Below are 24387 nucleotides of genomic sequence, written 5' to 3' on the forward strand. Positions count from 1 at the left end.
ATGCAGGACTGTGTTACAATCATGCAGGACTGTGTTACAATCATGCAGGACTGTGTTACAATCATGCAGGACTGTGTTACAATCATGCAGGACTGTGTTACAATCATGCAGGACTGTGTTACAATCATGCAGGACTGTGTTACAATCATGCAGGACTGTGTTACAATCATGCAGGACTGTGTTACAATCATGCAGGACTGTGTTACAATCATGCAGGACTGTGTTACAATCATGCAGGACTGTGTTACAATCATGCAGGACTGTGTTACAATCATGCAGGACTGTGTTACAATCATGCAGGACTGTGTTACAATCATGCAGGACTGTGTTACAATCATGCAGGACTGTGTTACAATCATGCAGGACTGTGTTACAATCATGCAGGACTGTGTTACAATCATGCAGGACTGTGTTACAATCATGCAGGACTGTGTTACAATCATGCAGGACTGTGTTACAATCATGCAGGACTGTGTTACAATCATGCAGGACTGTGTTACAATCATGCAGGACTGTGTTACAATCATGCAGGACTGTGTTACAATCATGCAGGACTGTGTTACAATCATACAGGACTGTGTTACAATCATACAGGACTGTGTTACAATCATACAGGACTGTGTTACAATCATGCAGGACTGTGTTACAATCATGCAGGACTGTGTTACAATCATGCAGGACTGTGTTACAATCATGCAGGACTGTGTTACAATCATGCAGGACTGTGTTACAATCATACAGGACTGTGTTACAATCATACAGGACTGTGTTACAATCATGCAGGACTGTGTTACAATCATGCAGGACTGTGTTACAATCATGCAGGACTGTGTTACAATCATGCAGGACTGTGTTACAATCATGCAGGACTGTGTTACAATCATGCAGGACTGTGTTACAATCATGCAGGACTGTGTTACAATCATGCAGGACTGTGTTACAATCATGCAGGACTGTGTTACAATCATGCAGGACTGTGTTACAATCATGCAGGACTGTGTTACAATCATGCAGGACTGTGTTACAATCATACAGGACTGTGTTACAATCATGCAGGACTGTGTTACAATCATGCAGGACTGTGTTACAATCATGCAGGACTGTGTTACAATCATGCAGGACTGTGTTACAATCATGCAGGACTGTGTTACAATCATGCAGGACTGTGTTACAATCATGCAGGACTGTGTTACAATCATACAGGACTGTGTTACAATCATGCAGGACTGTGTTACAATCATGCAGGACTGTGTTACAATCATGCAGGACTGTGTTACAATCATGCAGGACTGTGTTACAATCATGCAGGACTGTGTTACAATCATACAGGACTGTGTTACAATCATGCAGGACTGTGTTACAATCATGCAGGACTGTGTTACAATCATGCAGGACTGTGTTACAATCATGCAGGACTGTGTTACAATCATGCAGGACTGTGTTACAATCATGCAGGACTGTGTTACAATCATGCAGGACTGTGTTACAATCATACAGGACTGTGTTACAATCATGCAGGACTGTGTTACAATCATGCAGGACTGTGTTACAATCATGCAGGACTGTGTTACAATCATGCAGGACTGTGTTACAATCATGCAGGACTGTGTTACAATCATGCAGGACTGTGTTACAATCATGCAGGACTGTGTTACAATCATGCAGGACTGTGTTACAATCATGCAGGACTGTGTTACAATCATGCAGGACTGTGTTACAATCATACAGGACTGTGTTACAATCATGCAGGACTGTATTACAATCATGCAGGACTGTGTTACAATCATGCAGGACTGTGTTACAATCATGCAGGACTGTGTTACAATCATGCAGGACTGTGTTACAATCATGCAGGACTGTGTTACAATCATGCAGGACTGTGTTACAATCATGCAGGACTGTGTTACAATCATGCAGGACTGTGTTACAATCATGCAGGACTGTGTTACAATCATGCAGGACTGTGTTACAATCATGCAGGACTGTGTTACAATCATGCAGGACTGTGTTACAATCATGCAGGACTGTGTTACAATCATACAGGACTGTGTTACAATCATGCAGGACTGTGTTACAATCATGCAGGACTGTGTTACAATCATGCAGGACTGTGTTACAATCATGCAGGACTGTGTTACAATCATGCAGGACTGTGTTACAATCATGCAGGACTGTGTTACAATCATGCAGGACTGTGTTACAATCATGCAGGACTGTGTTACAATCATGCAGGACTGTGTTACAATCATGCAGGACTGTGTTACAATCATGCAGGACTGTGTTACAATCATACAGGACTGTGTTACAATCATGCAGGACTGTGTTACAATCATACAGGACTGTGTTACAATCATGCAGGACTGTGTTACAATCATGCAGGACTGTGTTACAATCATACAGGACTGTGTTACAATCATGCAGGACTGTGTTACAATCATACAGGACTGTGTTACAATCATGCAGGACTGTGTTACAATCATGCAGGACTGTGTTACAATCATGCAGGACTGTGTTACAATCATGCAGGACTGTGTTACAATCATGCAGGACTGTGTTACAATCATGCAGGACTGTGTTACAATCATGCAGGACTGTGTTACAATCATGCAGGACTGTGTTACAATCATGCAGGACTGTGTTACAATCATGCAGGACTGTGTTACAATCATGCAGGACTGTGTTACAATCATGCAGGACTGTGTTACAATCATGCAGGACTGTGTTACAATCATGCAGGACTGTGTTACAATCATGCAGGACTGTGTTACAATCATGCAGGACTGTGTTACAATCATGCAGGACTGTGTTACAATCATGCAGGACTGTGTTACAATCATGCAGGACTGTGTTACAATCATGCAGGACTGTGTTACAATCATGCAGGACTGTGTTACAATCATGCAGGACTGTGTTACAATCATGCAGGACTGTATTACAATCATGCAGGACTGTGTTACAATCATGCAGGACTGTGTTACAATCATGCAGGACTGTGTTACAATCATGCAGGACTGTGTTACAATCATGCAGGACTGTGTTACAATCATGCAGGACTGTGTTACAATCATGCAGGACTGTGTTACAATCATGCAGGACTGTGTTACAATCATGCAGGACTGTGTTACAATCATGCAGGACTGTGTTACAATCATGCAGGACTGTGTTACAATCATGTGCTGCAGCCAATGGAGATGTAGCTGTTTATCAAAAAGCTGGTCCAAGGGATTTTTGTTGAGGGCAGGGGATTTTTTCTATTTGCGAGACATAACAAAAAAACGCAGCCAGTGATACATTTCGAAAATAAAAATACAAAATAAACTCAATCAGAGGAGTCGACCACGCGCGTTGGAAATAAATATTACACATTGTGATACAGTCTCACCAGCCTCTTTCACTCAGGCAATATAATTATGCCATTCCCCAACGCACTTATATTTAATACCTTGACAAAAACACAACAAGAAAAATGTAAATCAGGCTTGTAATTACTAGTAACTCAACTCGAACGCAATATTCATCCCTGTAAAAGTGGATAAATTCGAACCAGCCAGCTCATGACCGGAGACGTCCAGTCGTCTTCGTTGAAAACTCGCCAATTCACCATAATCGTGGTGGTGAACTGTTTAGCCGATTTTTCAAAAGATCTTATGGATATTCAATTCATATTTATCCCAACTTATTTGAATATATCCTTTCGGGAATTTGAGACATTGTTCAAACGATCCTGTACAGGGTTATGTCTGATGTCAACTAATAATACGCAATTATCCAGGCAGTACTAGAAACTATTGCTCATACTAATCATGTTTTGCAAGCTGGGAAGTTGGATACTTGAACGTGTAGTCCCCGGGCGTGTAGCAGACGAGAATAATCGTACTGTCACATGTTTTCGTCTTAGCCTTGTCTTTTCGTTTTAACAGTCCGCTTCATTGAATGTTTAGTTTGATAATTGATGAACATATATTTATTGTGAGACTGTTGCTTTCAAATTGTGTTAATACAAATATGATTTAAACTTTTCCCTTCCGTTGCCAACGTATTCAATATATGGAAATAGCATATGTGTGTGCGTTTGCGTGAGTGAAAATTATTTCCAGCTAAAATATTGTATTTTTCTGTTTATCAATTAGCCTTTGTGATCCCGGAATAAGATACTAGTAGTTGACTCTAAAGTACTCCTAACCTTAAGTCATAACATTTCAGACTGCTATAGTAACATTGACATGCGTGCATCAGTGTTTTTTTTTATTTCATTCAAAAGATTTAGGGACACGGAAAAAAAAACACGCAGAAATATTTTTTCCTTGTTTATACTCCACACAAAGTAATTTGTCAGTCGTGGCGAGTATGTGTGACAGTTTATTACTTCTGTGTGAATATACCGTAAAAGCTCAATCAATTCGGCCACTCAAATAGTTCGGCCACTTATTTTTTTCGTCATGGTTAATTTTAAAATGTATCCGTTTAGTTCGGCCATCTGTCCAGTCAGTCTATTGTTTGTATTCAATTAGTTCGCCCGGTGATGACACCGCGCGATTTTACGTCACTCTCTCAACAAAGGTATATTTTTACACATCTATCACGTAAATACAATGTACAGTACATGTATAAGCATTTACATCCATGGTATAAGCAATCGGGATATCCACCAGATGTGCAGTCATGGTGTCAACCGTGGTTGTACAAAAGACGTGTGAAATCTTTAGTACGTCCATGGTGAAATATACTCTGTTGATTGTCATTACAAATTACCCAGTACATCAGTTGTAAATAATCGCTAAGAAAATTCTCATCACGACGCCAAAAATATCGACAACGAACAAATACTTTAAGTCATTGCTAGCAATCACTGACGAAACGAAGCTCCATGGTTTAGGGACAACAAAATTCAGGCCGACACTTGACTCTCGTCTTCGGCATTTCCAGTAAGTCGATACAAAGTCGCCAATGTGTAGCGTGAAAGCGTCATTTTTATTGAACATGGTTTTGTTTACACAGTCACGCAGCACGTCAAAATATCTTCTTTTTTTTGGTTGACCCAAATAAAATCACCGGCTGGATTGTTTCGACACAGTCGTCCCAGTTATGTTCTAAACTTCCTCTTGCAACGTTGTTCGTTTAAAAGTCGGGTGGATTTTTTGTTTTGTTTTAACTGTGGGTAAAAAAACATGACCGTGAGGTGAAAGACTGCGCTCTCATAGAAGCGGTTTCAGTAGCGGTGTGTGGTTACGGTAAAGTGGCAGACGAGACGACATGAGGTGTGAATCCTGGGCCTATCATTTCGACATTGTACGTCAGACTGAGTACTGACTGATGTACATCCTTTAATTTCAAAAGAATATGTGATAATGTTGTGGCTGGTCAGAGTATCATGCTATAAAAGTGGCGATTTCTCTGGGGAAAGACACTCACTTTTAGTTTTCCGACAAGCTATTAGTACTTATTTTGTCGCTCGCTAGCCATGTCTCGAATCGATTCATTTTTTACTAAGGCAACTGCCGAGGTCCCAGCTGTACCTGCTTCTATGTACCGGACAACACCACCCGCCCCGCCCCGCCACCACATCCTCCAAAAAGAGATACCGTAACAAAATATCAGTGTGTCGTCTCGTATTATGTTTTTCAGTGTTATTTATTGTAGTTTATTTAAAATATATTATTGTATTGTATGTATAGTTTAATTGTAGATAATTTCAAAAAAATAGTACAGCAATTAGCAATAAAGCATAATTCTATTCTACTCTATTCCAGTTTTTCACGTTACCATGTTTGTTTACATTTACGGGAGCGTGACATAAAACTGTCGTCTCCATGGCAACAAAACAGCAGGTGGCCTGGTTGCGTCAGATTTCTTGAACGCGCTTGTAGTTTGTTTAAAAATTGGGTCAAGTCTCAGACTAGTACTACACCTTTACTCTAATCTCTGTAAATCAATATATTTATTCAGTTACCGGTGATACACACTTCTAACCCAGTTTTAAAACGTTGAAAAATTATTCAAACAAATCGACCACTTCGGAAACATATTTTCTATATTTATTCAGTCAATTGGCCCACCCCCAAAAATATTTATTTTTACATGGCCGAATTGATTGAGTTATTACGGTAATTAAATTATGTAATTTTTGATACGGTATCACTCTTTTGGGAAGATAGTGGTGGCTCTGAAAAGGACCGTTTAGTTTAGTTTCGTTAGAAAACGATATGAATTAACTGCAATCTATGACCCGTGTGTGTGTGTGGGGAGGGGGTCGATCTTCTTAGCAGTGAAACTGAAACGGGCACGTGAAAATTACAACTCAACCTCTATTTATTCTTCAATAGCATACATACACAGTGGCAGCGGCAGCGGCCGCCCCACAAAGAAAATGATGGGGGCGTCGCCCCTCCAAAATCAAATGGAAACCCTTTGTGTCAGCAAAATTTCCCCCTAATGTAGGAAATAGCGTTTTAGATTGTCTAGATTTCAAATTTTTGCATGCCCCCGGACCCCCTAGATACTGAATAACAAATAACTAGTCAACTACAGAATTGGGTTTTGTCAACCGTCGAAATAAGCTACTTTGGCCAGTAATACCGTATATGGAGAATTTGACGGAGGAGACATTCACAGCAATCGAATCAAAACAAAATTGAAACTGCTTTGCGAGCGGAAGTCGACATTTACGAAAACCTTGAATACAGCATAACTATGATTACTGCAGATGCGAGGCATGGCTGGCGAAAAACTGTCGTGACACTGACGTGATTGCTATTGGCAATGAAACTCACAAATTCATTGCCAATGAAGTTGTTACCAATGAAGACATCCGATTTCGTAGCGCCATGAAATGAATGGCGCGCTATAAATCAGCCGTACAAGTATATCGGCATCTTGACAATAACGGAGTGAACGTAAAAAAAATCACGCCCATAACAGGAATATGTCTGTCAGTACCTGAGATAAGAGAGGCCGGGGAATGAGAATCAGAATGATACATGGTTCAACTTTTACTAAAAAAAAAAGAACCGTGATGGCACTACCAAGTCTGCTGAAAGGCCGGTTCTTGACCGTGTCAGCCGCGATCAACTGTGTAATAATCTTCCTCATTTCAGTCATCGCATTTGGAGAAGTAATATTCTCTAATCAACAGGCTCTGACGACCTCAGTTAGTTCCCTGGATGTTGGCGAAACAACCATTATTTAGAAATTCCCACTAACTTTTACAAAGGCCGCATTGCCATTTTGAGCAATGCTTTATCGGAGGCGGCCCGGGACTATGGATTGAATACTACATGTACATGTATAGCGGGTTCAGCTAATGTAGGTCAGGTAATTGCAAGTCAAGCGAACCGAATGTCGAGGTAATCGCAAGTTAAGCGAATCGAATATAAAGACATTTGGATGTGAAAATAACCGAATCTTATAACAATTGAATGTCAAGATAATGTCTAAATAACGACACAATTGTAACATTATGAAACAATGACAAAATAATATTGTAACAATTACACAATAATAAAATAATTAAGAAATAAAGTTGAAATAATGAAACAATAGCAATACGACGCTGCAGTAATAACACAATATGGGAATAAGTGCAAAATAATGTTTAAATAAAGACCAAATAACCAAATAAAGACCAAATAATAACCAAACAAGTTTCCAAATAAAGACCAAACAACTAAACAATGTTCAAATAATGACACCAAGCTTATTTTGGCGGTATTCTCACCCCATAGATAGCAAGTTTATCTGTCCTCACAGCGTTCAACTTGCAATAACTACCTACAGCACATACAGTATGCTACAAACACAATGATAGCAAGTTTTTCTTTGAAATAATTTGACTGAAAGGGGAGCATTGTTACAGTAGGAGCAGTTTTCAAAACACTGGGCTACTACTGACAACTGTACAATTCACTAAGGATTTTTCTAAGTATTATTAATACTTTTACTCATGACATTGTTATTTTAACAGGTAGAGGTAATATACAATGATAACAAAGTGTGAATAGTTATTGTCATTTAAACTATTTGAACAAAAATCGCATATATTTGTAACTACATGTACATGTATCAGAAAATGTGCTTTCCTTCTGGAAAACCTACCAGATATAGCTCAAAGTTGGTTTTCATAATTTAAACCTAATGCCATTTTCACACTAAAAATTTGTGTTTGTCACAATGGTGGCCGGCATTGCTTCTCAACGACCTTAACCTTTTTACCACCAGTTCATTCTTTTCATTTCAAATTCACAAAATAGTCCCGTTTATAGTCTGTACGTTCCTTCTGATGATTGGGACAAAAATAGCCAAATTTTTTTGACTGAAAACTACTGGTCTGTCTGTTGAAATTCTGTCTGTTGGCTTCAAAATTAGGGTTCATTTTCAGAAATATTGAAGAATATAAGAAAAAAGTGCAGAAGAATTTGGGCAAGGAAGTGTGGTGGTGAAAAGGTTAACTCACAACCATACATGTAAGGTTATTTATTCAAGTCCCATGAGTACATATTATAAAAAAAAAAAAAAAAAAAAAATTACAAGTGAGTGAATTCTGCAAACTTCTGTAGCACTAACAGTATTCTCCACGAGGGGTTTAAGAGGGGCGCAGTGCCCCTCTTTAATTTATTTGCACCCCTCTTTAATTTATTTTGCCCCTCTTCAATTTGTAGCGCCCCTCTTCAATTTGTAGCGCCCCTCTATTTATCTTCAGCGCCCTCCTTTGTTTTCGGTGAACAGCTGTTTCACGAGTCCCGGAAGATGTCCCGATGACGTTATTGAGAGACCTCTTATTAAGGTATAGATGCAGGTTAGTGGGCATTTGGGAGTGAATTTTCTTTTTTTTTGCTTTTTATTATTAAAACGGTCTTGGCTATAGACTGTTCACAGCATTATGAATAGTGGAACATACTCAAAAGACGATTTTAAAATATAGAAAACAGGTACAAACATTCTCTCTTTTGAATGCTTAGCAAGATTTAGCAAGGCTGTACATAAATAATCAAAAAGAAACATGGTGAAAAAAAGTAATGACGGGATCTCCATATTATGCACTATATTTAACTTTTTACAAAACGATAATAGGTTTAAATTTCAAACTGTTACAGCTATTTTAATTATGAGCATTAGCAAACCTCTTAAAGAGTGAATGATTTATGCAAATTAGCCATTATCGCCACTTGTGTTTTTCAGTTTACCATGGAAGTTCAAATCTAAATAGCTCGCATAATTCTTGTTTATTTTGAGTGAAATTTTCACACAACGTTTGTCAGTTGTTTATTAACATATGGGCGTCCAGGCGTATATATAGTATGTTTTGTTTTTATGTTACAAAGTTGTCAAGCAGGATGTGTGCCGTATATTCAATCCCGGTCAGTATTCCACACTTCGAATGTCATTGTCCGAGAATGCATAGCTTTAAAAATACGCCCAGACGCCCTTTTGTTTGTAGAAACGTTGTCAAAATAGTGTGAAAATGTCAAGACAAACTGACAAAAACTGTGGGAGCTAATTAATTTTCAATCTCTCTGACCAACCAGAAAGCACGAACGGAGATAATGCCCGTTTTATGAAAGTGACGTTAATCGTCTACAAAAATGGCTATTGCATCCTGACGACATGCCAAAATCCATCATACACCGACGCTTGCTGATGTTCAATCGTTAGATAAAAAATAAAATTAAAAATATTTACAATACGAGGGAAATGGACGTAAAATCGTCCGCGTTGTCAGAACCTTGCGTGAAAACTGTCATGGTGTTGTGTTATCATTTCCACTTAGGGAGGGGCACAATGGATTACGTAAAGCCAATGAGATATTCATACAGTTATATAAACATAGCGTTCGCCATTGGGTGAGTTGAATCTAAATTTACCTTTCCTCAAACCTTTAAAAAAAATACTCTGTATGACGCAGTTTTTCACGATCTCTGATGAAACGGACAGTGCAAAGTTAGACGGCCAGGTTGAAATGGGCCGTAATATTTTGCTACACAACGGCTATTCGCAGTTTTAGTACTCAATCGTTCAAACGCTGGTGAGAAAAAGTCAAAATGGAAGACAACTATTGTAAATCGAAACAAGTTTCATTCAACTACGAGCAGACGAGACGAGTCGATAACAATTAAAACGAACCCGACCTCTGGAAATACCTCATTTATAGAGTGCCTTAGTACAAGAGGTCACCGAGCAGGGCCGTACAACGTACTTTGCGACATCACTACAGATGCATGCTAGCTGACAAGGGGGTTTCCAATTAAGGTAACCAAGATGGCATCGCAGAGTGGGTGATTTTTCTGCAGTGTTTAAAAACAGCATCTCGTTGCAGATGTTTCTGTAATTTCTGGGGTATTTTTAATTAACCCAGCATTTTACATGGACATTTTAACAGTACACCACTGGAAGCTGCCAGGCTAGAAGTTGTCGACATGTTGCGAGATAAGGGTGAAAAAGTTTACATATCATTTACAACTGTATGTTTTTTGTATTCCGCTTGCATGCTGGAACTGTCTACGTTTTGTCTGTTTGTTTTTTTGTAGTTTGCGAGACTAATTGGAAGCGCTTGAAGTAAGTTAAACCTCAGACTACCGGTAGTAACTAGTACAATGTATTACTAGTCTGAGGTTAAACAAGACAAACAGAATCACAAACAGGAAGTTATACATAACAGTTGCATATAACATCAACAGTGACTTGTCAATCAAAGAGCTACAGAGAGAGTCAAAACAAGCTTCCTCATCATTCCTGAATTAGCTTAGATACTTAAGAACAGAAGAACCAACAACAATTTATCGGTCGAATTGCTTGTTACTTGCCTTTTATTGGCGAAAAGTAAAAAGAATCATCAAATAAATCACCAAAACAAAACGTACGTTGAACACTGAAACAACATGGATGACAGGGTATCTGTTTTGACCTTTGTCTTCAGTACCCAAAATGCAATCAACATAGTGATCAATTTATTTACAGTCATCTGATTCGACTTTTTCTTTTTTCTTTTAAATGGTAATTTTGTTATGTGAAAATATTTTTCTTCTTATTACTTGGGTTTTTCAACTATTACAATATGTCAGTGCATTTATAAAACTTATGAAAATGAAAATACTTGAAAGAATTTTAAAAGAAATGAATGAAAGGCTAGAATTTCGCAATTTGTTCCATTACAGAGAATTAAATGGATATTCTTCATTTGTCAAAATTGATATTTTTTTTACATCAAGTGGTTTAATTTATTCATCAAAATAATTCAAGAACATTATTATAGAACTTGTACACAGTGTTTGAGGTTGATGTAAATGTAAAAGTGCTAAGAATTTTCTTTGAAATGTTTGATTGGTATGCTAATTATATGCAAATTAGATATGCTAATTATATGCAAATTAGCGCCCCTCTTTAAATTTAATTTGTGGAGAACACTGAAAAACTTCCTTGCTGTGCTATGACATGGACTGTCAGTGACTTTGACAACATTTTGTAGTAGTAAAAATGTCCCTTAAATAATTCTATATATTTTGTTGTAATGTCTGTTGGGATCGATTCAAGATTGATCAAGCATATGACACCAATAGAAGCAATCAGTCAAGTCTTGGAGACATAACTGATATTCTAAAATGCATACAAATAAACTGGTCAGCACTAATTTAAAGTTACAAGATTTTAGCATGGATGAATTATTTCCTATTATTGTTTCAAGTAATGATTTTTTTCATTCTTAGCATTTTTGCAAAATGTATTTTCTATATTCTTGATATGTTTTAGTACTGTAAGTTTTTGTTGTTCTGAATGTTTTGTCTTGTTATTGTTATTTTTGGACTTTACTCAAGATTTCATTGGTACCTTCCAAATAAAAAATTCTATCTAACTATCTGAACAAATCGATAATAAATCCCATACAAACATACTGGTCTTGACGTAATGTCCTAGGACCCTGGTAAAGTCGTAAGCAAGGTCAACCACTATATTATGCAAATTATGTTATCGTGGACGGTCGCTTCATGTAAACCACGGCATCCTATATTATTAGTGGTCACCCAGGAGTAGTCATAATCATTTCAGTTTTTGTCTTTATGCAGTTACAAACTTCACAAATATAAAGATTGTTCATAATCAATGTCGATAATGTAGTTACGTGTTTATAGTCTATCGTCCCTGCGCCATTTTTGATTCAAAACACGCCCCATGTTAAATTCTGGGGTTCACGAAAAAATCATTGAAACGTCCCTGAACAGAGTGAAAACGATTCAATAAAGCAACAACTTACCTCTTTCCTATCTTATGGTAACGATTTCATGAATAGTATCTTCTCTAAGTCCAACATTTGTGCAATAAAGGACATCAAAATTCTAAAAATGTGTGAAATTTCATCCAAGCTTCGCCCCCAAAGTCCGGAAAATAGGATTGTTGTTTCTTTTCTCCAATTGAAAATGTGCATGAAAATGAACCCATGATGGCGCTGTTACTAGACATGATCATGTATGCAAAGTTATAGTTTTTATTTTGTGAATTAGTTATGCACATTCTGATATCAGAATTTAAACTATTTATTAATATCATAATCTTAAAAAAAAATATATTACTATAATTAAACTAATTTTTTTTTAATATATAATATTTGCATAGACTCCTCGGTAATAGATAACCTGCAAAGACTCCTGGGTAATGGGTAACATGCAAAGACTCCTGGGTAATTCTGGTTACTAGTGGATACTAGTAATTGTTTATACCAAATGACTCTATTATTTCCTCATCCCCCAAAACCCAAATGTACTTGCATATAATATATTCATGTCGTTATTCTGTATCTGATATATAAATTTGTCTGCATTTTTAATAATTTGTGATGAAAAATTAATTTAAAACTTGTATTCCATAAATTAGGGAATGAACCTGTACTAAGAATTAGATTAATAATAGTTATATGCTTTGACCCAATGAAGTGGTTGAATTGATCAACACTTTTCTATCTCAATTTCAGTAATCTGTCTAGTCAAAATTAATTCTTTTGGTACTGTTATTTTTTCCCGACTCTTTGATATATTTTCTCAATTTAACACTTTGTAATATTTTAGCCATGTATCAGTTGAAAAAAGGGTTATCATTATTTTTATCAGAACTTCTCATTTCATAGGTAATGTACGGTATGTACCTTTGTCATGTAACTTCAATACCAATTCATTTACCTATTATTTCAATCTTCATGATTATTCAATATTGAAACAGTGTTTTCTTTACCAATGAGAAGATCACAAATTGACAATAGTGCTGGCATGAATAGTATATGTGCTGAATGGCAATTAAATTGTACACATTACAATTAACTCTGATACAAATTGGCGGAGTGCAATGTTCAATATTGTTATTTTATTTTGTTATGAGGATTGATAATTAGACAAAGGTGTATTTATACACAACCAATTGTTTTTATATATTTTGATTAGACAGTGACACAATTATTGACAGTATCTGTACTGTTATTAAAAACAAAACAAAAAAAGTATCACCCTTATAATACTGATTTTGAACAATAAAAATACATTTATTTATATTTTCATGAAACTGAAGAAAAAAAAAGAAAAAAAGAAATACTTGACAATTGTTTTGAATATTCCCAATTCAGCATTGATACTTTAACAAAATATGAGCAAATATGATATAAATATGGTTTAAAAATAACAAAAATTAACAGGTAATTAAAATTGTTGTATTATCGTCAATAACAAATGTCAAAAATTAAATGATTGACAGTAATATGTGACACAAATGAAATGACTGACAATGAAATGTGATATGTTTGACAGTGAAATGAGACACAAATTAAATGATTGACAGTAAAATGTGACACAAATTAAATGATTGACAGTAAAATGTGACACAAATTAAATGATTGACAGTAAAATGTGACACAAATTAAATGATTGACAGTGAAATATGACACAAATTAAATGATTGACAGTGAAATGTGACACAGATTAAATGATTAACAGTGAAATGTGACATGTTTGACAGTGAAATATGACACAAATTAAATGATTGACAGTAAAATGTGACACAAATTAAATGATTGACAGTAAAATGTGACACAAATTAAATGATTGACAGTGAAATGTGACACAAATTAAATGATTGACAGTGGAATGTGACACAAATTAAATGATTGACAGTGGAATGTGACACAAATTAAATGATTGACAGTAAACTGTGACACAAATTAAATGATTGACAGTGGAATGTGACACAAATTAAATGATTGACAGTGGAACGTGACACAAATTAAATGATTGACAGTGAAATGTGACACAGATTAAATGATTAACAGTGAAATGTGACATGTTTGACAGTGAAATATGACACAAATTAAATGATTGACAGTGGAATGTGACACAAATTAAATGATTGACAGTGAAATGTGACACAAATTAAATGATTGACAGTGAAATGTGATACAGATTAAATGATTAACAGTGAAATGTGACATGTTTGACAGTGAAATATGACACAAATTAAATGATTGACAGTAAAATATGACACAAATTAAATGATTGACAGTGAAATGTGACACAGATTAAATGATTGACAGTGAAATGTGACACAGATTAAATGATTAACAGTGAAATGTGACATGTTTGACAGTGAAATATGACACAAATTAAATGATTGACAGTGGAATGTGACACAAATTAAATGATTGACAGTGAAATATGACACAAATTAAATGATTGACAGTGAAATGTGACACAGATTAAATGATTAACAGTGAAATGTGACAGGTTTGACAGTGAAATATGACACAAATTAAATGATTGACAGTAAAATATGACACAAATTAAATGATTGACAGTGAAATGTGACACAGATTAAATGATTAACAGTGAAATGTGACATGTTTGACAGTGAAATGAGACACAAATTAAATGATTGACAGTAAAATGTGACACAAATTAAATGATTGACAGTGAAACGTGACACAATTAAATGATTGACAGTGAAATGTAACACAAATTAAATGATTAACAGTAAAATGTGACACAAATTAAATGATTGACAGTGAAATGTGACACAAATGAAATGATTGACAGTGAAATGTGACACAGATTAAATGATTAACAGTGAAATGTGACATGTTTAACAGTGGAATGTGACACAAATTAAATGATTAACAGTGAAATGTGACACAAATTAAATGACTAACAGTAAAATGTGACACAAATTAAATGATTAACAGTAAAATGTGACACAAATTAAATGATTGACAGTGGAATGTGACACAAATTAAATGATTGACAGTGGAATGTGACACAAATTAAATGATTGACAGTGAAATGTGACACAAATTAAATGATTGACAGTGAAATGTGACACAAATTAAATGATTGACAGTGGAATGTGACACAAATTAAATGATTGACAGTGGAATGTGACACAAATTAAATGATTAACAGTGAAATGTGACATGATTAACAGTGAAAAATGTGACACAAATTAAATGATTGACAGTAAAATGTGACACAAATTAAATGATTGACAGTGGAATGTGACACAAATTAAATGATTGACAGTGGAATGTGACACAAATTAAATGATTGACAGTGAAATGTGACACAAATTAAATGATTGACAGTGAAATGTGACACAAATTAAATGATTGACAGTGGAATGTGACACAAATTAAATGATTGACAGTGGAATGTGACACAAATTAAATGATTGACAGTGGAATGTGACACAAATTAAATGATTGACAGTGAAATGTGACACAGATTAAATGATTGACAGTGGAATGTGACACAGATTAAATGATTGACAGTGGAATGTGACACAAATTAAATGATTGACAGTGGAATGTGACACAAATTAAATGATTGACAGTGAAATGTGACACAAATTAAATGATTGACAGTGGAATGTGACACAAATTAAATGATTGACAGTGGAATGTGACACAAATTAAATGATTGACAGTGAAATGTGACACAAATTAAATGATTGACAGTGGAATGTGACACAAATTAAATGATTGACAGTGGAATGTGACACAAATTAAATGATTGACAGTAAAATGTGACATGATTAACAGTGAAAAATGTGACACAAATTAAATGATTGACAGTGAAATGTGACACAAATTAAATGATTGACAGTGGAATGTGACACAAATTAAATGATTGACAGTGGAATGTGACACAAATTAAATGATTGACAGTGGAATGTGACACAAATTAAATGATTGACAGTGGAATGTGACACAAATTAAATGATTGACAGTGGAATGTGACACAAATTAAATGATTGACAGTAAAATGTGACATGATTAACAGTGAAAAATGTGACACAAATTAAATGATTGACAGTAAAATGTGACACAAATTAAATGATTAACAGTGAAATGTGACATGATTAACAGTGAAAAATGTGACACAAATTAAATGATTGACAGTAAAATGTGACACAAATTAAATGATTGACAGTGGAATGTGACACAAATTAAATGATTAACAGTGAAAAATGTGACACAAATTAAATGATTGACAGTAAAATGTGACACAAATTAAATGATTGACAGTGGAATGTGACACAAATTAAATGATTGACAGTAAAATGTGACACAAATTAAATGATTGACAGTGGAATGTGACACAAATTAAATGATTAACAGTGAAATGTGACATGATTAACAGTGAAAAATGTGACACAAATTAAATGATTGACAGTAAAATGTGACACAAATTAAATGATTGACAGTGGAATGTGACACAAATTAAATGATTGACAGTGGAATGTGACACAAATTAAATGATTGACAGTGGAATGTGACACAAATTAAATGATTGACAGTGAAAAATGTGACACAAATTAAATGATTGACAGTGGAATGTGATACAAATTAAATGATTGACAGTGGAATGTGACACAAATTAAATGATTGACAGTGAAATATGAAACATTAAATAGTTGATAAAAAAATGTAGATACATAGAAATGCATCACAGGTAATACAATTTAATATACAGAAGTTATTTTTTGGTAATGTAATAGTTGGTCAGAAAAAATTGAATTGTTGGTAATATGAATTTTCAATACATTATGGGTAATATAACAGTTGAATACACGTAAAGGCAATGCGTGTAATATTGCACAATGTATTGTGGGTAATATAATATTTGAAGCTTTTAAATACAGAGTAGTGCATTGTGGGTAATATTACATTCGGATACACTGAAATGCATTATGGGTATTATAGTACATATCAATTAAATATATGTATAAAATAAATCAATTCCAGAATACAATGAATTATGGGTAATTTATGCTCATGATTTTCAGTTCTATGTAACCATGACAATGCATTATAGTATAAGACATTTCAAGTTGGACTCTTTGCTGTGGACATATTTGTTGTCCAGTATGTATTGTTGTTGTTTGTTTGTTGGTACTTTAGTGATATCACGGAAATATGGGAATTTCATCGGCACATTGTCAGTCCGCGTGAGCACCATATCTGTCAAGTGTTTGGAAAGAAACTGAACTCCTTCCTGAGACAGATGTACGCCATCACTCAGATACATCGCCCAATTCTAAAAATAAATAAAACACATTCTGTATTAATACAAGATAACACTGCTATATTCAATAAAACATTGTTCAAACTTCAACGTTATCTTTTTCATTCAGGGTTTGGAATTGGTGCGTGGTTGTCTCGTTGCCCCAGCCAATCCTTGTCACCATGGGGACAACACAATATTTTTAGTTCAGTGCAGTGTTATAATTTTGCTGAAAAAAAAGTTCAGTTTTAAACTTTGCAAACTTTTGCAACTTAATAATTACCTCCAGATAAATGTAAATATCCTGGTAGATTTTTAATTTGCAATATTTGTTTAAAAATGAAAATTTTAGACAACTACATTTTCAACCAGGTATTTATTTTCAATTTTGACTTATTTCTTTCATAAATTATTTTGTTATTACCGATAACCATTACAGTAAGTATTCTAATTTCTAAAATAAACAATTGAAATTTCACTGTATCCTCCATTTCACCATTTCTAACTCTCCCAACACAATGGCAACACAATTAAATCATACTGCACTGTAAACTGATTGCCGATTTACTGTAAAGATGCATGAAAACCACTGATAGAGCTAGCCTACGATTTAATTAAAATGTTGCCAATGTGAAATACTTTGATGGGTCCAGTTATTTCTTTAATTGCAGCCAATTAAATTTCAAGAATGGCATTGCTGTATACAAATGAATAAAATGCACTAAACTTGAGAGTCCACACATACTGGGGGTAAATAACAATTCTAATGTTTATTTCTGTTGGTGAATCAGCTGGAATGTGAATATCAAATTTGTGACCATGTAATGTAATATTTATTAAAATGAAAATAGTAATTTTCATATGTTCCAAGCTTCTAAACATTACTACACTCAAAAACCATAAAATAAACACTTCTATGTTCTTACCTTGTCTTTCTGCATCAAGGTCCAAAGATCCAACACATCAATCCCATAATCCTTTGCTGCATCACAGCATGCTTTACTATATTCAGCTGTTACCTCATACTTCCTGTCTAGTGGTTGCCCTGGTAACATAAAAAATATTCATGTTTAAGCTGGCTTAAATATGTTTCATTTTAGTAACATAGGTAATTACTACAAAGAATAAGTTGAAATTAGTGATGACAATAATGCTCACTTCCATAAAAAGGCAAGGAAGTTCTAAAGCAACTTTTATGGTGGAATTCTACTAATGAGTTTGTACGCAAATTTTATCTCATATAACAGTGATAATATTTTGTGACAAAATCGGTTTATAATAGTAAACAGTATGTGAACTTTTTCGGTTTGTAAAAAATTGTTTAAAATAATATGCAGCCGTTTCCATAAACTACAATGAAAACACATTTCTTCATTAAAAACCGACAAAAAATGTTTTAATACTTCTAGATATTTTGTTATACACTAGATACAAGATACAAGATATTTTATTTGAAACGTACACAATACAGAGCTTAAGTAAAGTCCAAAAAACAAAACAAAAAGAAATAACAATACAAAACAACTAACTAAATAACTAAACTAAAATAATTTCATAATCTGAAAAACAAAATTAGCTAAGTTGGTATAGATAAATTTATCATTACTAGAGAAAATCTGCACAAACAAATCTTCCTTTAATACATAAATTTTGTAGACTGGGTGCATAAATATACAATGATTTAAGGAACTTATCCCTGTGCCCAGTAATATTATTATGTTTGCAGTGCATTATATAATGTATTTCATTCCCCAAGTCATCGTTGTTACATAAATTACATACTCTATTATCTTTATCAGTACCCTGGTAACGGCCTGTCTCTATAGGTAGAAAGTGTGCTGAAATACGGTATTTAGTTAAAGCTATTCTATGTTTCTTGTTTTCAATTTCATCCAAATAGTTATCTAACTTATAATTACTTTTAAATGTGTTGTAAGTGCTTAACTTATTATGGCCAATCTTCTGTAAATCATTTCCCCACCCAGTCCAGGGCGCCACCCACGCCAACTTGACAGGCTATAGGGTGTAAGCACTGCTTTCTTTGAATGCTGCATTAATGATTGCATCGTTTGTTTTTTTTACATGACATTCTTTGATATGATTTCATGACTGTTGTGAAAATGTCTACCATAATTGGGTACCGTCCCAACTCCCCTCTACAGGCATTATTTGATATGATTTCATGACTGTTGTGAAAATGTCTACCATAATTGGGTACCGTCCAAACTCCCCTCTACAGGCATTATTTGATATGATTTCATGACTATTGTGAAAATGTCTACCATAATTGGGTACCGTCCCAACTCCCCTCTACAGGCATTATTTGATATGATTTCATGACTATTGTGAAAATGTCTACCATAATTGCGTACCGTCCAAACTCCCCTCTACAGGCATTATTTGATATGATTTCATGACTGTTGTGAAAATGTCTACCATAATTGGGTACCGTCCCAACTCCCCTCTACAGGCATTATTTGATATGATTTCATGACTGTTGTGAAAATGTCTACCATAATTGGGTACCGTCCCAACTCCCCTCTACAGGCATTATTTGATATGATTTCATGACTATTGTGAAAATGTCTACCATAATTGGGTACCGTCCAAACTCCCCTCTACAGGCATTATTTGATATGATTTCATGACTATTGTGAAAATGTCTACCATAATTGGGTACCGTCCAAACTCCCCTCTACAGGCATTATTTGATATGATTTCATGACTATTGTGAAAATGTCTACCATAATTGGGTACCGTCCAAACTCCCCTCTACAGGCATTATTTGATATGATTTCATGACTATTGTGAAAATGTCTACCATAATTGCGTACCGTCCAAACTCCCCTCTACAGGCATTATTTGATATGATTTCATGACTGTTGTGAAAATGTCTACCATAATTGCGTACCGTCCAAACTCCCCTCTACAGGCATTATTTGATATGATTTCATGACTGTTGTGAAAATGTCTACCATAATTGGGTACCGTCCCAACTCCCCTCTACAGGCATTATTTGATATGATTTCATGACTATTGTGAAAATGTCTACCATAATTGGGTACCGTCCAAACTCCCCTCTACAGGCATTATTTGATATGATTTCATGACTATTGTGAAAATGTCTACCATAATTGGGTACCGTCCAAACTCCCCTCTACAGGCATTATTTGATATGATTTCATGACTATTGTGAAAATGTCTACCATAATTGGGTACCGTCCAAACTCCCCTCTACAGGCATTATTTGATATGATTTCATGACTATTGTGAAAATGTCTACCATAATTGCGTACCGTCCAAACTCCCCTCTACAGGCATTATTTGATATGATTTCATGACTGTTGTGAAAATGTCTACCATAATTGCGTACCGTCCAAACTCCCCTCTACAGGCATTATTTGATATGATTTCATGACTATTGTGAAAATGTCTACCATAATTGGGTACCGTCTCAACTCCCATTATTTGATTCTTTCTTATGAATCCCAAGTACTTTTACAGAACTTAACATGAACTTTTTCAATTACCAATTTGTCTGAGAATAATTTTGAAATTAAATTGTCATCATCAATCTCAGACTTGTTAGTTCTTGATCCTTTAAAAGCATTTGTCAAGAACCCATCCCAAACATCCACACCATAAAGTATAATTGGTTTAACTAAAGAGTCAAACAGTTTGCTTGCAAGACTTAATGAGTAACACTCATTAGAATCCCAGAGCATTTTAAATAACTTGCATTGGAAAATAATGCCAAGGTAATTGTAAGAATAATTTTTGACTTTTTGATATTGACTTTAAGTTTCCACTTTTGACAATACAATTGAATAGCATCAATACCTTTCTGCAGCCCTTCATGGCTGGTAGATAGTAACAGCAGATCATCAGCGTATAAAATACAATTAAATTTATAACCATTCAAATCTACTGGGTCAAAATGATTTACAGTATCGCAAATGTCATTCATAAAGACATTAAATAATAAAGGGCTTAAATTACAGCCCTATCTCACTCCTCTGTGTGAGTCAAAATATGGAGTTACTCCTCGGCTTAATTTAATATTGTACCGTGGATTTTTATAAATTGAATTGATAGCAGCATAGAATTTTCCACCTATGCCTAATTGAAATAATTTATAGAGTAGACTTCACGCCAAACCGAGTCGAAAGCCTTGGAAAAATCCACAAAACATGAATAAGTCACCAAACAAAATTTTGAGATATTGAGATATATTCTTGCAAATGGAAACAATGGTAAAATATGTCCTAAATAACAAAATATACTATTTTTACTTTATTTTATTTATTAATTTTCTCTGAACTAAGTACACTATTTTTTGTTTCATTTTCTTCATTCTTGTAACATGAAAAATATATATAATAATATAAAATAGATAAAATATACTAAACATATAGTTTAAAATAGCGTCTAAACAAACCATGACAAACCATTAGGTGGGATTGTCAATTACATGGTAGATTTCATCATAATGGGTTAATATTGCAGAATTATTCAAATTAAATTGAACACTGGTATTAAATTTGCATAATTATTACAATTCATGATGTTTTGGTCACCTGTATATGTGTGACTATATTTATAACCAACAGTTAACTGTATACACATATACCATACTTATCTAAGGTGTGTGACATGACATCGTTAGCCCTTTCCTGGTTCAAGTCATATCTGACTGGAAGATCACAGATGCATCACCATTACACTTCGGTGTTCCACAGGGCTTAGTTCTGGTTCCCGTTTTGTTTGTCTTGTACCACTTGTTGATATTGTTAAAGCACATTCAGTGAATCATCATGACTTTGCCAATCAACTATATACACACACTAATTTTCATCAAATTGGTTCAACTATCAAGAATTGCATTACCGATATCAAAAATTGGATGACACAGAACAAATTACAACTTAATGACTCAAAAACCGAGGCTATGCTTGTATGCTCATTAAAAGTAGCATATAGATCTTCACTACCCTCAACGATGTCCATTGGCGAGTCTGATATATCTTTCTTGTCATCAGTCTGTAATCTTGCTGTCACACTTGTCACAGCAAGTACATATTCTATATATGCTATATTCAACTAAGATGCATCTTATACCAAAAGCAACACAAACTTTCACCTGTACATGCTATCTCGTCTTGACAATTGCAATAGCTTATTAGTCATATGTCCTGATTATTTGGTAAAGAAACTTCAACCAGTTCAGAATTCAGCAGCTCGTCTTTATTTATATCTTCTCACATTTCACCACTTTTAAAATTGCTTCAGGGGCTTGAATATAAAATTTCAAGTTTGTGCTACTTTGTGCTATCAATAAATAACACTGGCGCACCATACCTGTCAGATCTTCTACATAATTACCACCCTGCTAGACAATTGCGCTCGTCATTAGACGAAATTGTATAATAATGAAAAATAATAACGAAAGACTAAATCATACGGTGAACGTGCATTACAAAATTCAGGTCAAAACATTTGGAATTGCATACCCTTCGCAATCCACAATTCAGTCTCACATTATTCATTTAAGAGGGCACTAAAAACATATCACTGTAGTTAATTTTACCAGGTTTACTTTGTTTCTCTTTTCTATAGTTCTTGTGATTTTTATTGATAGTTTTTTATGTTATGTAATGCACATAGAACTCATTTTAAGAGAATATGCGCATGATAAATCCTCTAAATAATAACAATAATAGATAATTCTAATTTCAGGTCTCAACTTGAGGGGTCATGTTTCTAAAACATTTATTCAGCATAATAGAATAGAATAGAATAGAATAGAATAGAATAGAATAGAATAGAATAGAATAGAATAGAATAGAATAGAATAGAATAGAATAGAATTCTTTATTAATACCGTAAAGATAATGTGACCTTTCTTTTTTGGTTACAAGTTAATAAAGTTTTTACATAGTTGAGCGGACATAAAACTATCCGTGAATAGTAAGACAATTTACAATATGTAGGAATATGGCATATGTTGTTTATTTATGCCGGTAATGTATTTTTTATGTTGTAACACTGTTCGATGTACTTTATGGTTTCTTTGATTAGTGATGTGTTCTTATTACTCATTATTTGTATGAATTTAGTATTGTTTGTCATATCTTGGAATCCATATATACAGGATTTGACTGTTGAATATAGAATGTCTCTGTTGTTTGCATATAAGGTGCATTCTGTTGTGAAATGTTGTTCATCTTCAATTTTGAGACAATTTTGACAAATTCTGCTTTGTAGTGGTATTTTAGGTTTTTGATGGCGACCAGTTTCAATTTTCAGTTTGTGGCCACTCATTCTAAATCTTGCCAGTGTCCCTATTGCTTTTCTGTCATTGAGTTTTTGTAAATAGGTTTCCTGTTGGAAGTTATTTTTGAATAATTTAAAAGTCCTTAGTTTTGAATCAGTACTGTTCATGTTAGACATCCATGTATTTGTATAGTGTTCCTTACATAATTCTTGAAAGTGCTGTTTTGTTGTTTGTACGTCAACAGGTTTGTTGTATGTTTTTTTGATAACCAACTGTTTTTCAACAGTCCTGTAGTCCTGGTGCACTCTCAGACATAAGTACAATATCATCTGCATATAACAGGCATGGGATTGACTTTTTATTCAATGATGGTTGATTTAATGGTTGTTTGTTTAGTTCATTGATAAGGTCATTGATGTATATATTGAACAGTATTGGGCTTAGTGGACAGCCTTGTTTCATTCCATTGTGTATATGGAATGGTGTTGTTATTCTGTCACCCAACTTTAGTTTGGATTTCTTATTATTGTTGTACATACATACATAATATACATAATATGACCATTAAAACACAGGGAGATGATTATTGTCATT

The 24387-nt window shown here is 34.4% G+C and overlaps 2 protein-coding genes across 2 annotated transcripts in view; both read right to left on the reverse strand.

Annotated features, from left to right (window-relative positions):
* LOC102803175 (uncharacterized) overlaps positions 1-12368 on the reverse strand; it is a 49956-nt gene extending 37588 nt beyond the window's left edge. The window contains exon 1 of the mRNA XM_085494627.1: positions 12242-12368. The gene's annotated coding sequence lies outside the window, so the exon portion shown is untranslated. The remainder of the gene's footprint in view (positions 1-12241) is intronic.
* Positions 12369-16848: 4480 nt separating this feature from the next.
* LOC100371070 (isoamyl acetate-hydrolyzing esterase 1 homolog) overlaps positions 16849-24387 on the reverse strand; it is a 33415-nt gene continuing 25876 nt past the window's right edge. Inside the window, exons 5-6 of the mRNA XM_085494296.1 lie at positions 18446-18564; positions 16849-17552 (exon numbers count right to left, since the gene is read on the reverse strand). Coding sequence (XP_085350422.1) covers positions 17325-17552; positions 18446-18564 — 347 coding nt within the window. The 3' untranslated portion in view covers positions 16849-17324. The remainder of the gene's footprint in view (positions 17553-18445; positions 18565-24387) is intronic.

The sequence above is a fragment of the Saccoglossus kowalevskii genome, chromosome 20 (assembly GCF_978046115.1).
Source record: "Saccoglossus kowalevskii chromosome 20, keSacKowa6.1, whole genome shotgun sequence".
NCBI lineage: Eukaryota > Metazoa > Hemichordata > Enteropneusta > Harrimaniidae > Saccoglossus > Saccoglossus kowalevskii.